This window comes from Salvelinus fontinalis, chromosome 25 (assembly GCF_029448725.1).
Source record: "Salvelinus fontinalis isolate EN_2023a chromosome 25, ASM2944872v1, whole genome shotgun sequence".
Taxonomy (NCBI): Eukaryota; Metazoa; Chordata; class Actinopteri; order Salmoniformes; family Salmonidae; genus Salvelinus; species Salvelinus fontinalis.
The window spans coordinates 2,590,743-2,605,184 of record NC_074689.1 but is presented as its reverse complement, the minus strand read 5'-3'; the positions used below and the strand labels follow the sequence as shown (position 1 = coordinate 2,605,184).

The 14,442-nt window shown below is 42.9% G+C and overlaps 1 protein-coding gene across 3 annotated transcripts in view; it reads right to left on the bottom strand.

Annotated features, from left to right (window-relative positions):
- Positions 1 to 1,800: 1,800 nt before the first annotated feature.
- Positions 1,801 to 14,442, bottom strand: part of LOC129822747 (vacuolar protein sorting-associated protein 41 homolog) — a 32,121-nt gene continuing 19,479 nt past the window's right edge. For all 3 annotated transcript variants that reach the window (XM_055881127.1, XM_055881129.1, XM_055881128.1), the window contains 18 exons: positions 12,838 to 12,967; positions 12,574 to 12,689; positions 12,376 to 12,432; positions 7,887 to 7,948; positions 7,651 to 7,732; positions 7,345 to 7,437; positions 7,083 to 7,210; positions 6,815 to 6,959; positions 6,472 to 6,513; positions 6,325 to 6,375; positions 6,081 to 6,218; positions 5,740 to 5,794; positions 5,395 to 5,535; positions 5,158 to 5,294; positions 4,742 to 4,841; positions 4,573 to 4,617; positions 2,527 to 2,606; positions 1,801 to 2,404 (listed from right to left, as the gene is read on the bottom strand). In XM_055881127.1, the coding sequence (XP_055737102.1) occupies positions 2,324 to 2,404; positions 2,527 to 2,606; positions 4,573 to 4,617; positions 4,742 to 4,841; positions 5,158 to 5,294; positions 5,395 to 5,535; positions 5,740 to 5,794; positions 6,081 to 6,218; positions 6,325 to 6,375; positions 6,472 to 6,513; positions 6,815 to 6,959; positions 7,083 to 7,210; positions 7,345 to 7,437; positions 7,651 to 7,732; positions 7,887 to 7,948; positions 12,376 to 12,432; positions 12,574 to 12,689; positions 12,838 to 12,967 (1,683 nt within the window). In that variant the 3' untranslated portion in view covers positions 1,801 to 2,323. The remainder of the gene's footprint in view (positions 2,405 to 2,526; positions 2,607 to 4,572; positions 4,618 to 4,741; positions 4,842 to 5,157; positions 5,295 to 5,394; positions 5,536 to 5,739; positions 5,795 to 6,080; positions 6,219 to 6,324; positions 6,376 to 6,471; positions 6,514 to 6,814; positions 6,960 to 7,082; positions 7,211 to 7,344; positions 7,438 to 7,650; positions 7,733 to 7,886; positions 7,949 to 12,375; positions 12,433 to 12,573; positions 12,690 to 12,837; positions 12,968 to 14,442) is intronic.

Sequence of the window (14,442 nt, the reverse complement as noted above, 5' to 3'; positions counted from 1 at the left end):
GGGCGAGTTGAGCATTCCAAAATTAGTGACACGTATGATGCATACACTTCCAAAGTTTGTACTGACTCGATAATAAGCGATAGTTCTTCTTCGATTAGGTTTAACTGCGGTTGGCATCCAATAAATGTTGCATTACCGCCACCTACTGGACTGGAGTATAATGCCCTTATACTTTGCTTTATGGTTTTTTTTCTTCCCCTTTAACAAATACCCTAACATCTAACCCAACACTCACAAAAACCCACCACCGTACTCCACTATTTAAATATATTTAGTCCTTCCTCAGGCCAATAACCTGAAAGGATGGGACACCACCACTTAACACACCCTGTAACTCTTCTGATGTCAAGTCTCGCACACCCAAATACCTCTCTGCAGCTGTCACCACAACCTCAATTTTCTGTGACTTACGTTCCATCCCTGCAGTACTTTTGATAACCATTGCTATAAATGCAAAAAAATCCAATCTTACTGAAACATATCACTTTTTGGCCTATCCCTCTGTACTGGTACATATCTACTACTCACACCACTCCTCTCCGGATCCCTCCCCCTTGACCCACCTTCCTCTACTTTCTTCACTGCCTCAGCATACGACAACTTCTGCACTACTGTAACCCTGGAAACCTCAACCCGCCTCTCTCGCACCAGACATTTCTACTCCCCAGCCCCATGGGCACGTCTAAAATTAACACATACCACTACTTTCCCCAATGCTACACATTCCTTTGTCTCATGCCCTTCTGCACACTTCTCACACCTAGGAACCTCCCTCCTACACACGGCTGCCACATGCCCATACTCTTGACACCTGTAACAACTTAACGTATTCTGCACAAAAGCTTGTATGGGATAATTAAAATATGCTGACTTCCCTTCGTCGGGCAAAGACTCAACATCAAAACTCAAAAGGACAGACAACGACTCGTCCATTTCACCATTCACGCCACCCTGTCTGCGTCGCACAGAACGATGAGTTAACTTTCACATTTAACCCTACCCCAGTAATCCCTCCTCTCAATGGCGCCCTTTCCTTGAGATGAAAACAATGTCACTGCTACTGTCACAGACAAATCTTTATCCTGACCCTCGGATTCCAAGAACTTCACCACACCTACCACCTCTGATATTTCGCCCTCATTCACTTCCATTTCTCCTCCGGTCTTCAATACGGCGTATAGCTCACTCTGCTTACACTTTCTACCATTCTTTAACAAATCTCCCTTTTTTGCCATCATTAACCAACTCAAGCTCACCCTCTTCCTCCCTCTCTCTTCAACCTCTTTATCCCTCCATTCCTCCTCCGTATTACAAGTATATGTCTCTTTATGAGAATACTGCACTTCTCCTGACATAAATCTTGTTCTTGCCCTCTCAAGGGACGCCATTTAACCGGCTGTCACAATCTCCGTACAATCAGTACGAACCCCTCGGGATGTAGCGCTCAACAGTGCATCCCACTTGTAAAACAGCTGCTTCGTCTTTGTTTTTCTTTGTCAGTTTTCAAAGCACTACTGATCAAATCTAAGAGATATTTATGAAAAATGCTATGAGGGCTACTCATTTGACAGATCTACAAGAAAACTCCAACTAAAATAATGTTTGATGATGCTGTAGACGGGGCTGTGTTCTCTAAGCAGTGTCGTCCTCAATAGAACAAGTGATACCTTCCAATAAATGTAGTCACTGAAGACCAAAAGTCTTGTTATTCTTGTAGAGAATTTGTAGGTCCATTACTAAATACAGTATGTTATTTAATGAGATAAAAGTGATCTATAAATTTCCACTGTAACACACATATTGAGATTTCAAAAGCCTTTTATTTTGAATCCTAAATTCATTGATCATTGAGGTTCAAGGCAAATTGCAAGAAGTAAATTAAGAGGAAATAGTGCAGCATTTATTATTTTATTTTAGTAACAGTTTTAAAGGTAGACTCAAAGAAATGACGTGGCCACAGGCAGCACCACAAATATTGGGATGAGCGAGATGCGAGACTGCGCTCTCACACAGTTTCTGCGCATGTGCACAGGTTCACTTCACACTGTTACAGCCTGGTAGCCAGGGAGCCAATACAGCAGAGAAGTTGAGCCTCGTGCTTCAATGCTCTTAGCTGTTGCTGAAATTTACCCACTATGCTGTTTACTTTCTGCCTCTACGTCATATCGCGGCGTCTACCTTTAACATTACAACATATTAAGCATTTGATACAACAGAGCACACTGTGACAGAGGAATAAGCTAAAATCTATGAGCCCAGAGATTGCCATTCACTCCAACTGGGGAAAGATGAAGTGATGACATGGGAAGGTGAGCATTTCCTGTTACTTCTTCATCTCCAGTATCCCACTTCCTGGCCCTCTCCGCTTTGCACTGCAGATGTTGCAAAACTGGACCCCAGGAATCTGAAAGAAGAGAAATGCAAAAGCCATATCAGGCAAGAAATCTGCTGCTCTCATCTGAAAGTCCATACTGTATATGAAGTGAGAAAGAGAGGGGGATGAAAGGAGATGGGGTAGATACTTACCATTCCAGGAGAAGGTAAACACTCCTTGTGGAACATGTGTCTGCAGTGGAAGACCACAACACTGAAGTTCTGGGCCATATCTACACCAAAGGAGCAAAACATGAATGCAGGTGTTTGAATAGCTTCAAATGCAATGATGGTAAGAAGCATCCCAAAACAGAAATGTTGATCAGTTTACTCCAATTGGGGGATCGGTGGTAGGGTTTGCAGGGAATAATAAAAAAGGTATACTCTTTAAAAAAGTATGTATGTCTATATTGGAAATGATGCAGACAATTACATTGGAAGCAACATTCTTTCCGCAATATTAAGCTGATCCACCCCCCCCCAAAAAAAAAAAAAAAAAAAAAAAAAAGAAGCATCCCAATTACAGTGGGGCAAAAAAGTATTTAGTCAGCCACCAATTGTGCAAGTTCTCCCACTTAAAAAGATGAGAGAGGCCTGTAATTTTCATCATAGGTACACTTCAACTATGACAGACAAAATGAGAAGAAAAATCCAGAAAATCACATTGTAGGATTTTTAATTAATTTATTTGCAAATTATGGTGGAAAATAAGTATTTGGTCAATAACAAAAGTTTCTCAATACTTTGTTATATACCCTTTGTTGGCAATGACAGAGGTCAAACGTTTTCTGTAAGTCTTCACAAGGTTCTCACACACTGTTTCTGGTATTTTGGCCCATTCCTCCATGCAGATCTCCTCTAGCGCAGTGATGTTTTGGGGCTGTTGCTGGGCAACACGGACTTTCAACTCCCTCCAAAGATTTCCTATGGGGTTGAGATCTGGAGACTGGCTAGGCCACTCCAGGACCTTGAAATGCTTCTTACGAAGCCACTCCTTCGTTGCCCGGGCGGTGTGTTTGGGATCATTGTCATGCTGAAAGACCCAGCCACGTTTCATCTTCAATGCCCTTGCTGATGGAAGGAGGTTTTCACTCAAAATCTCACGATACATGGCCCCATTCATTCTTTCCTTTACACGGATCAGTCGTCCTGGTCCCTTTGCAGAAAAACAGCCCCAAAGCATGATGTTTCCACCCCCATGCTTCACAGTAGGTATGGTGTTCTTTGGATGCCACTCAGCATTCTTTGTCCTCCAAACACGACGAGTTGAGTTTTTACCAAAAAGTTCTATTTTGGTTTCATCTGACCATATGACATTCTCCCAATCTTCTTCTGGATCATCCAAATGCTCTCTAGCAAACTTCAGACGGGCCTGGACATGTACTGGCTTAAGCAGGGGGACACGTCTGGCACTGCAGGATTTGAGTCCCTGGCGGCGTAGTGTGTTACTGATGGTAGGCTTTGTTACTTTGGTCCCAGCCTTCTGCAGGTCATTCACTAGGTCCCCCCGTGTGGTTCTAGGATTTTTGCTCACCGTTCTTGTGATCATTTTGACCCCACGGGGTGAGATCTTGCGTGGAGCCCCAGATCGAGGGAGATTATCAGTGGTCTTATATGTCTTCCATTTCCTAATAATTGCTCCCACCGTTGATTTCTTCAAACCAAGCAGCTTACCTATTGCAGATTCAGTCTTCCCAGCCTGGTGCAGGTCTACAATTTTGTTTCTGGTGTCCTTTGACAGCTCTTTGGTCTTGGCCATAGTGGAGTTTGGAGTGTGACTGTTTGAGGTTGTGGACAGGTGTCTTTTATACTGAGAACAAGTTCAAACAGGTGCCATTTAACAGGTAACGAGTGGAGGACAGAAGAGCCTCTTAAAGAAGAAGTTACAGGTCTGTGAGAGCCAGAAATCTTGCTTGTTTGTAGGTGTCCAAATACTTATTTTCCACCATAATTTGCAAATAAATTATTTCAAAATCCTACAATGTGATTTTCTGGATTTTTTTCTTCTCATTTTGTCTGTCATAGTTGAAGTGTACCTATGATGGAAATTACAGGCCTCTTTCATCTTTTTAAGTGGGAGAACTTGCACAATTGGTGGCTGACTAAATACTTTTTTGCCCCACTCTATAATTCAGAAGTGTAGACACTATATATGTATATGCGACATTTTCTGTATAATGCTAAATAAGGTAAGCCCACCTGATGGTAATATTGAAGCGTGACAGGATTCACAGATGTTCTCTTCTGAAAAAGACACAAACAATTCAAACACAAACAATAAAAACACATTAAAACTAATGCTTAACGAAGTCATTATGTTCCAACTCCACAGTTTGCACATCCACACGCAAAACAAAAAACTACCCACCATCCACCCTGACCCCTCTCATCTGAGTCCTATGCATCTTCTGGAGCAGTGACAACGAGTCAGCCACTAAGATCTTCTTACAACCCTCCCGGAGCAAGATCTGAGAGACAGTGAAACAAAACCGTTTAAGAGGCAAGGCTGTTGTTACAGTGATATTCTAGTGATGGCTGATATTTTGACATATAATACATTTATCCTATTTCATTGGAAATGTGTTTTTTGCATATCCCGCTGACCCCACACCCTCTGAAAGTGGGGTCACGGACAGGGTCATCCATTATCGACGGCGACCCTGGAGTAATTAGGGGTACGTGCATTGCTCAAGGGCACATTGACAGATGTTTCACCTTGTCGGCTCAGGGATTTGAACTAGTGACCTTTCGGATACTGGCCCAACGCTCTAACCGCTAGGCTACCTGCAGGTTGTAGTCTTGGAGGATCTTGACCAGTGAGTCTCTGAGGTTAGGAATCTCCATGCCCTCCTTTATGCGGTGGATGAGTAAAATGGGATCCACATGTGTCCCAATGTTATTGAGGAGACCAGTAATGAAGGCTTGAGAGAGGAAAAAGACAGAAACTTAAAATGACACCTGTGGAAACACTATGCAGTAGGCCTGATCATTTGAAAGTGCTTCTGTATTCACGTGACTTACGTGGCTTATCGATGGAATACGAGATGAGATCCTCCCACAGCTCAGCGTCATCCTGCTCCTTGGCGAACTCTATGGCCTTGTCCACATCCTCCAGTTCCTCCATGATCATCTGAAGAGCCCGTCTACAGTTCCCCATTCTGCCTATGAAGGACAAGTTACAGTGGGTCAGTTTCCTCAGACCAAACGCTATTAGTTACCCGGCTGGCTGGAGGTTTAGTTCAGCTTGTCCCCATATCTAAAAGCATTTCTAACTATTTCTAAAGCACTTATGAGCATTTATAACCAGTTCTAATGGCTTATTCATTAACGTTATTAATGTCACAGAAACTGTAAGGGGACACTTACTGAGCAGGAAGACAGTTTCCTCTACAAAGTTTCTCTCCTGACAAATTTCCAGAGCCTAAAAAAAGATAAGACAGTTCCAACACACTTGAGTTTTAGAAGTAAGACGATTAATTATTCTTCTAATGTAGTAATCTGACATACACGATAAGATAATATACATCTAAATTCGAAGAAATGTACTTCGTCCCATGTGTAACTCTGTGTTGTTGTTTGTGTCGCACTGCTTTGCGTTATCTTGGCCAGGTCGCAGTTGTAAATGAGAACTTGTTCTCAACGGGCCTACTTGGTTAAATAAAAGGCTAAATAAATTTCAGCACACAGTTTTGAAAGTGTCTCAGTACCTTTTCTAGTGGGCAGTGGATGCTGTCTCTCAGGAATGGCAGTAGGTTGGGCCGATCGTATTCAGCATACAGGCCAATTTGTCTCTCATGGTATCGCTGACCCTTGTGGTGGTCCCTCTTGAATAGTTTGTGGAGATACTGAGAGAAGGAGGTGAAATGCCACGTTAAACACCATTTTCAAAATCAAGATAATCATAGGAAATTAAAAACGTATAATCACTAAAGAACTTGTAGTTCGACTCACAATGTGTAGCAGCTCGGGCCTGTCCCTGAGTTCCTCCACCACTCTGTCAATCTGTAGAACATTGACGACAGAAACATCATTAGCAAACAGCATGCGCTTTCATTTGAAACTCTCCAAGAAAGATTAAGGGAAGCCAAGTACACATACCGATATTTTGTCTTCGTTATCCAGGAGCATGTCGACAGCTTTCTGACAACACAAATGAAAAGGCCATTCTTCAGACAAGGAGACACACAAAGTGACTTATGACCTTTGTGGCCAGACAATCCAAACGCAATAAGAGCTGTGTGTACGAGGCACAAGGACTCAAGACAGAGGTTTTCCATGACTTTTGCACAGTTTAAAGCACTCAAAGACTGACTTTCAAAAAAGGCAAGTTGATATTACCTGGACAATTATACGCATAACACAGCCTTAAACAGTAGCGAGGTCCTATGATACAGTAAGGAGTCTACTTAATAAAACAATTGGGCATGTGCTGGCGAACCACCTCTTTATCGAAGTCCACGAGGAGCACAATCTTGTCTTCTATGGAGGAGAAGAGGTCGTGTTTGTGGATCAGCTGGTAAACGTCTTTATGCCTCAGTCTCAGGTAGATCTCCAGGGCTCGGTCATATCGCTGGTCATATGTATACCTGCATGGACAGAAGAAACACACAGCTTAGTGGTACTATATATATCTCAGAGGAAAATAAGCATTGCAGCAATTGAGAGGTAATGAAGTCAATCAAAATGCTCAAACCAGTAGAGTCACTCACAGTTCAGCCAGTGTGGTGAGCAGGGTGCTGTTCATGGGGTCCTTCTTGAGGTGGTCGGTGACTGCCTGAACAATGGTCATGTTATTGTAGAGCTCTCCTGGCCACTCACGGATCAACGTGGCAAAGCCCTTGGAGAAAGAGGTTGCAGAGAGAGGCTGGTTAATGCTATTCAATTTGGTTCTTCTTGAGTACTTGTTCTAATACGAGTTATAATGTAAGGCAGTAAGAAGACCACCAGACCATCAGGAACAGACAGACATACCTCATAGTCTGACTTTAGAAACTCATGTAAGATCATCTCATAGATTGCAGGTCTGAGACGCAGGTCCCCTCTAGGCAAGTACTGACTGATGGCCTGAAGAGGCAGAGACAGGAGGAGATGTGGGAAAACAAAAGGAGAGAGACGGGAGGGGGGAGTTACATGAGGGAAAGAAAACGAGAGAGAGTATTACAACAACAGTCAATACTGAGGGCAATACTGAGAGTATTGTTAATTCAAAAACTTGCTCAAAGTCTTTAATGCCATAATTTCCCACAAGTTGCAAGGTCACAATGTGGCCTGACTCACCTTCAACTGCCCTATGGTTTTAAACCTGTACACCTCATTCTCCCAGAGTTCCATGTTTTTTCCCAGCACCTTCTGACACTTCCTGGACTTAAAAGAACATGAGAGAGAGAGAGAACACGAGACAGACAACACGAGAGAGAGAACGAGACCGAGAGAAAATAATCACCACATCTACTCCTTACACTGGTATTTTGCAGAAGAAAAACTAAACTGAAATAACTAAAAGGCTGTACTACCTGGCAGCGGTGTCATAGTCACCTTTCTCCACCAGGTGATTGATGTAGGCCATCCCAATTTTCTGATTACAAAAGAAAAGACACTCCATGAGGGAACACAACATGAGTAATGGACTGTATCCTCTGTAATTTCATCAAATGTTGTTTCCAAAAATCTACTTCATTCTTTTCCTTGACCTCAACAGATCTGTAACTCATTATTAATGTCAAGAAATCCTATAAAACCACAGCCCCATCTAACTTAAAGTGAAGAAAGTAGAGGTCTTAGATTTTCACTAGAAAACTAAGGGATCGCAGTGTGTCAAGGCTTGAAGACATGTAGTGAACTCCAAAAATATTGTGAAAGTGACAATTTTTTCCAAGAGCACTTTGGATTTGAAATGACAATGACTGAGGTTAAAGTGCAGACTGTCAGCTTTAATCCATATCAGGTGAATCGTTTAGAAATTACAGCACTTTTTGTACATAGTCCCCCCCCCCACCCAATTTAGGGGACAAATTCACTTGTGTGTGTATTAAAGAAGTACAAATGTATATATTTGGTGGATGCTACCATGCTTACGGATAATCCTGACTGAATCGTGAATAATGATGAGTAAGAAAGTTAGATGCACAAATATCAAAACCCCAAGACATGCTAACCGCTCAACATTACAATAACTGGTGAAGTGAGCATTTTTGGGGGAAATTATATTTGTGCATCTGTAACTTTCTCACTCATCATTATTCACGATTCATTCCGGATTATCTGTAGTCATGGCAGCATCCACATTAATGCAGAAGTGTTGAGAAACATACTGTATTCTATTCTTATTTACAACAGTGACACCAAAATGACAATACATTATTTACCTCGCCCTCCATTTGTCAAATCTGACCATAACTCTATCCTCCTGATTTCTACTTACAAGCTAAAATTAAAGCAGGAAGCACCCTCCCGGGTGGCGCAGTGATCTAGGGCACTGCATCGCAGCGCTAGCTGCGCCACCAGAGACCCTGGGTTCGCGCCCAGGCTCTGGCGCAGCCGGCCGCGACAGGGAGGTCTGTGGGGCAATGCACAATTGGCCTAGCGTCGTCCGGGTTAGGGAGGGTTTGGCCGGTAGGGATATCCTTGTCTCATCGCGCACCAGCGACTCCTGTGGCGGGCCGGGCGCAGTGCGCGCTAACCAAGGGGGCCAGGTGCACGGTGTTTCCTCTGACACATTGGTGCGGCTGGCTTCCGGGTTGGAGGCGCGCTGTGTTAAGCAGTGCGGCTTGGTTGGGTTGTGTTTCAGAGGACGCATGGCTTTCGACCTTCGTCTCTCCCAAGCCCGTACGGGAGTTGTAGCGATGAGACAAGATAGTAATTACTAACAATTGGATACCACGAAATTGGGGAGAAAAGGGGGTAAAAATAAATAAAAATAAAAATATTTTTTAAAAAGCAGGAAGCGCCAGTGACACGGTCCATAAAAAAAGTGGTCAGATGAAGCAGATGCTAAACTATAGGACTGTTTTGCTAGCACAGACTGGAACATGTTCCGGGATTCTTCCGATGGCATTGAGGAGTACACCACATCAGTCACTGGCATTATAAATAGGTGCATCGAGGACTTCATCCCCAAAGTGACTGTAAGTACATACCCCAACCAGAAGCCATGGATTACAGGCAACATTCACACTTAGCTAAAGGGTAGAGCTGCCACTTTCAAGGAGTGGGACTCTAACCCGGAAGCTTCTAAGAAATCCCGTTATGCTCTCTGACGAGCCATCAAACAGGCAAAGCGTCAATATAGGACTAAGATCGAATCGTACTACCCCGGCTCCGACGCTCGTCGGATGTGGCAGGGCTTGCAAACTATCACAGAATAAAAAGGGAAGCACAGCCAAGAGCTGCCCAGTGACACGAGCCTACCAGACGAGCAAAATAACTTCTATGCTCGCTTCGAGGCAAGTAACACTGAAACATGCATGAGCACATTAGCTGTTCCGGATGACTGTGTGATCACGCTCTCCGCAGAAGATGTGATTAAGACCTTTAAACAGGTCAACATTCACAAGGCCACTGGGCCAGACGGATTACCAGGATGTGTACTCCGAGCATGCGCTGACCAACTGGCAAGTGTCTTCACTGACATTTTCAACCTCTCCCTGTCTGAGTCTAATACCAACATGTTTCAAGCAGACCACCATAGTCCCTGTGCCCAAGAACACTAAGGAAAGCTGCCTAAATGACTACCGACCCGTAGCACTCACATCTGTAGCCATGAAATGCTTTGAAAGGCTGGTCATGGATCACAACACCATTATCCCAGAAACCCTAGAACCACTCCAAGTTGTATACCTCACTAACAGATCCACAGATGATGTAATCTATATTGCACTCCACACTGCCCTTTCCCACCTGGACAAAAGGAACACCTATGTGAGAATGCTGTTCGTTGACTACAGCTCAGCGTTCAACACCATAGTGCCCTCAAAGCTCATCACTAAGCTAAGGACCCTGGAACTAAGCACCTCTCTCTGCAACTGGATCCTAGATTTCCTGACGGGCCGCCCCCAGGTGGTAAGGGTATGTAACAACTCCAACACCATCATTAAGTTTGCTGATGACAACAGTGGTAGGGTTGATCACCGACAACGATGAGACAACCTATAGGGAAGAGGTCAGAGACCTTGACCGTGTGGTGCAAGGACAACAACCTCTCCCTCAACGTGATCAAGACTAAGGAGATGGATTGTGGACTACAGGAAAAAGAGGAACAATCACGCCCCCCTTCTCATCGACGGGGCTGTAGTGGAGCAGGTTGAGAGCTTCAAGTTCCTTGGCACCCACATCACCAACAAACTAACATGGTGCAAGCACACCAAGACAATCGTGAAGAGGGCACGACAAAACCTATTCCCTCTCAGGAGACTGAAAAGATTTGGCATGGGTCCTCAGATCCTCAAAAAGTTTTACAGCTGCACCATCAAGAGCATCCTGACGGGTTGCATCACTGCCTGGTATGGCAACTGCTCAACCTCCGACCGCAAGGCACTACAGAGGGTAGTGCGTACGGCCCAGTACATCACCGGGGTCAAGCTTCCTGCCATCCAGGACCTCTATACCAGGTGGTGTCAGAGGAAGGCCCTAAAAAATTGTCAAAGATTCCAGCCACCTAGTCATAGACTGTTCGCTCTGCTGCCGCACGGCAAGCGGTTCCGGAGTGCCGAGTCTAAGTCCAAGAGGCTTCTAAACAGCTTCTACCCCCAAGCCATTAGACTCCCGAACAGTTACCTAGACTATTTGCACCCAACCACCCCCCCCACTGCTACTCTCTGTTATTATCTATGCATTGCCACTTTAATAACCCTACCTGCACATACATAATTACCTAGACACCGGTGCCCCCGCACATTGACTCTGTACCGGTACCCCCTGTATATAGCCCCGCTATTGTTATTTACTGCTGCTCTTTAATTATTTGTTTTTCTTATCTTACTTTTTTTGTTGTTGTATTTTCCTAAAACTGCATTGTTGGCTAAGGGCTTGTAAGTAAGCATTTCACTGTAAGGTCTACACCTGTTGTATATTGTGTACTATGAATACAGGACTAAACTCAACTTTTTGTACTTTAATACGCATATGTGAATTTGTCCCAATACTTTTGGTCCCCTAAACTGGGGGGGACGATGTACAAAAAGTGTAGTAATTCCTAAACGGTTCACCCATATGGATGAAAATACCCTCAAATGAAAGCTGACAGTCTGCACTTTAACCTCAGTCATTGTATCATTTCAAATATAAAGTGCTGAAATACAGAGCGCCCCCTAAATAACTGTTTGTCACTATCCCATTACTATGAGCTCACTATGGTAAACGCAAATAGTATTTAAGTACTACAGGTTGAATATTCAGGTCAGATGCTGCTAGGGTTCACCCCATTAAGTAAATGGGTGAAACACAGTCAAGGTACTGCATTGACTGGCTCCCAAAGTTTTTTTTAAACCCATAAAATGCTTGTAAGTAAGTTAGGACATGGTTTGAAAAAATATATATAAATATATATATTTTTTTTTAAAGAGGTCTAGCCTTCCATCCAAGGAGCAACAGCATTCCAGAAAGAGCAATACAAACTGTTCATAATCCTTGGGCCAGGAAAAACATTTTAAAATGTAACCTGATTATTTTAGTAAGAAAAAAAAAAATAGCCAATGAGGCTTCTTTCACTGCAGCACAGTGAGAAAGGAGAAAACGGGTTTGTAGCTAGTGTGTGTGTGAGACATGAGAGAACCTGTATGAGGGAACAGGTGCACAGGCGATCTGTCCTCTGCAGTTTAGGGTTAGCAATAGGTATGGTCGGATGTGCAAGGTAATATTCATACTGTTAATTTGCTGAATTGGGTTGGGATTTGGTCAAATACATACGTGTAGGTAAAATAGGAGTAGGAATAACACACAAATAGCAAGGAATTGCACTATTCTGGGTAGGAATAGCACTCGACTTGTCCAATGCCTATACAGTACCTGGACTTCATGGCGTTTAATGTTCTTGAAGCTGATCTCGGCAGCCATCAGAGCTTCCTGTGAGAGAGAAAATACGTTTTGGTAACACGGTAACAGCCGACAGTTATAATGCATTAGTACTGAACACAGAAGATATATCGCAGCAAAATACAAAGTCCCCACATGAAGTCTGCTTGATTGGATGATTATAACACCAACCTCATACTTCTTCTTGTCCAGCAGCCAGTCAATGTGGTCATCTTGGTCTCTCTCTTTGGCCACCACAATGTCTTTAGGGCTGATGATGTAGTAGAGCGATTCTCCCTCGGAATGTTCTGTTGACACATGAAGGTACAGGACAGAGAATGCTGGAATGATCTTTAGTAAATGATATATCCTGCACAGTAGTTTATAGTAGCTAGAATAATCTGTAAATACAGTGTCACTGAGTAGTGTTTGCCGGGGCTTTTCTGATTGGCTCACCCAGTCGGTAGTCTCGACACTCGTTCTCCTGGAAGTTGCGGACGGTCAGGGCGTCTGATGAGATTTCCTCGTAGCCCTCTGGAAGAGGCTGGATGATGTCCAGACAAGGCCGAGCTCGGAACTCCTCCTCCTGATCTCACACACACACAAATGGTATATAAAAAGTGCTTTCAGAAAGTATTCACACTAAGCTTGATTTTTTTATTACAAAGTGGGATTAAAATGGATTTGTCATTTTTTGTTAATGATCTACTTAAAATACTCTGTAAAGTGGACGAAAATGTAAAACATTGTATTAATGAAAAATAAAACACTAATATATCCTGATTAGATAAGCATTCACCCCCGAGTATATATTAGAAACACCATTGGCAGTGAGTACAGCTGTGAGTTTTTGGGGGCAAGTCTCTAATAGTTTTGCACACCTGGATTGTGGAATATTTTTCCATGATTTATTTTTTATTCTTCAAGCACTGTCAAGTTGGTTGTTGATAATAGCTAGACAGCCATTTTCAAGTCAAGCCGACTTAAGTGAAAACTGTAACTCAGGAGCATTCAATGGCGTCTTGGTAAGCAACTTCAGTGTAGATTTGGCCTTGTGTTTAAGATTTTTTCTTGCTGAAAGGTGGATTTGTCTTCCAGCATTCTGAACCAGATTTTTCCTCTAGGATATTGCCTGTGCTTAGCTCATTTCCATTTATTTTTATCCTAAAAATATTTTTTCTCCTTGTAGATGATAAGCATACCCATAACATTATGCAGCCACCACCGTGCTTGAAAATATGCCACAAACAGTATTACATTTGCAGTATTACTTAAATGTTGCAAACAGGATGCATATTTTATTTTCACTCTGTCATTTAAGTTAGAATTGTGGAATAACTACAATGTTGTTGATCCATCCTCAATTCTCATACCACAATCACTAAACTCTGTAACTGTTTTAAAATCACCATTGGCCTCATGATGAAATCCCTGAGCGGTTTCCTTCCTTTCCGGTAACTGAGAAAGGAAGGATGCATGCATTGATAGACCATCCAAAGCCTAATTCATAACTTAACCATGCTCAAAGCGATATTCACTGTCTGCTTAATTTTCATATTTTTGTTGTTGTTGACATCTACCAATCAGTGCCCTTCTTTGCAAGACATTGGAAAACCTCCCTGGTCTTTGTGGCTGAATCGGTGCTTGAAATTCTCTACTCGATTGAAGGACCTTACAGACACAGATAATTGTATGTGTGTGGTACAGAGGTGGGGTAGTCATTTAAAAGTCATGTTAACCACTATTATTGAATACAGAATGTGTCCATGCAACTTATGATGTGATATTTACTCCTGAACTTACTTAGGGCAGCCATAAAAATGGTGATGAACACTTGACTGAAGACTTTATGGGGTACTGTGAATACTTTAACTTTGACTTTATGTGGTACTGTGTGTAGAACAGTGACAAAATCTCAATCTGAATCCATTTTACAATCAGGCTGTAACACAACAAAATGTGGGAAAAGTCAAATGGGTGCGAATACTTTTACTTTAGACAAACACACGCACGCACCAGCGAGCGCGCACAGACAGACGTAAACACACACATACAGAAAAT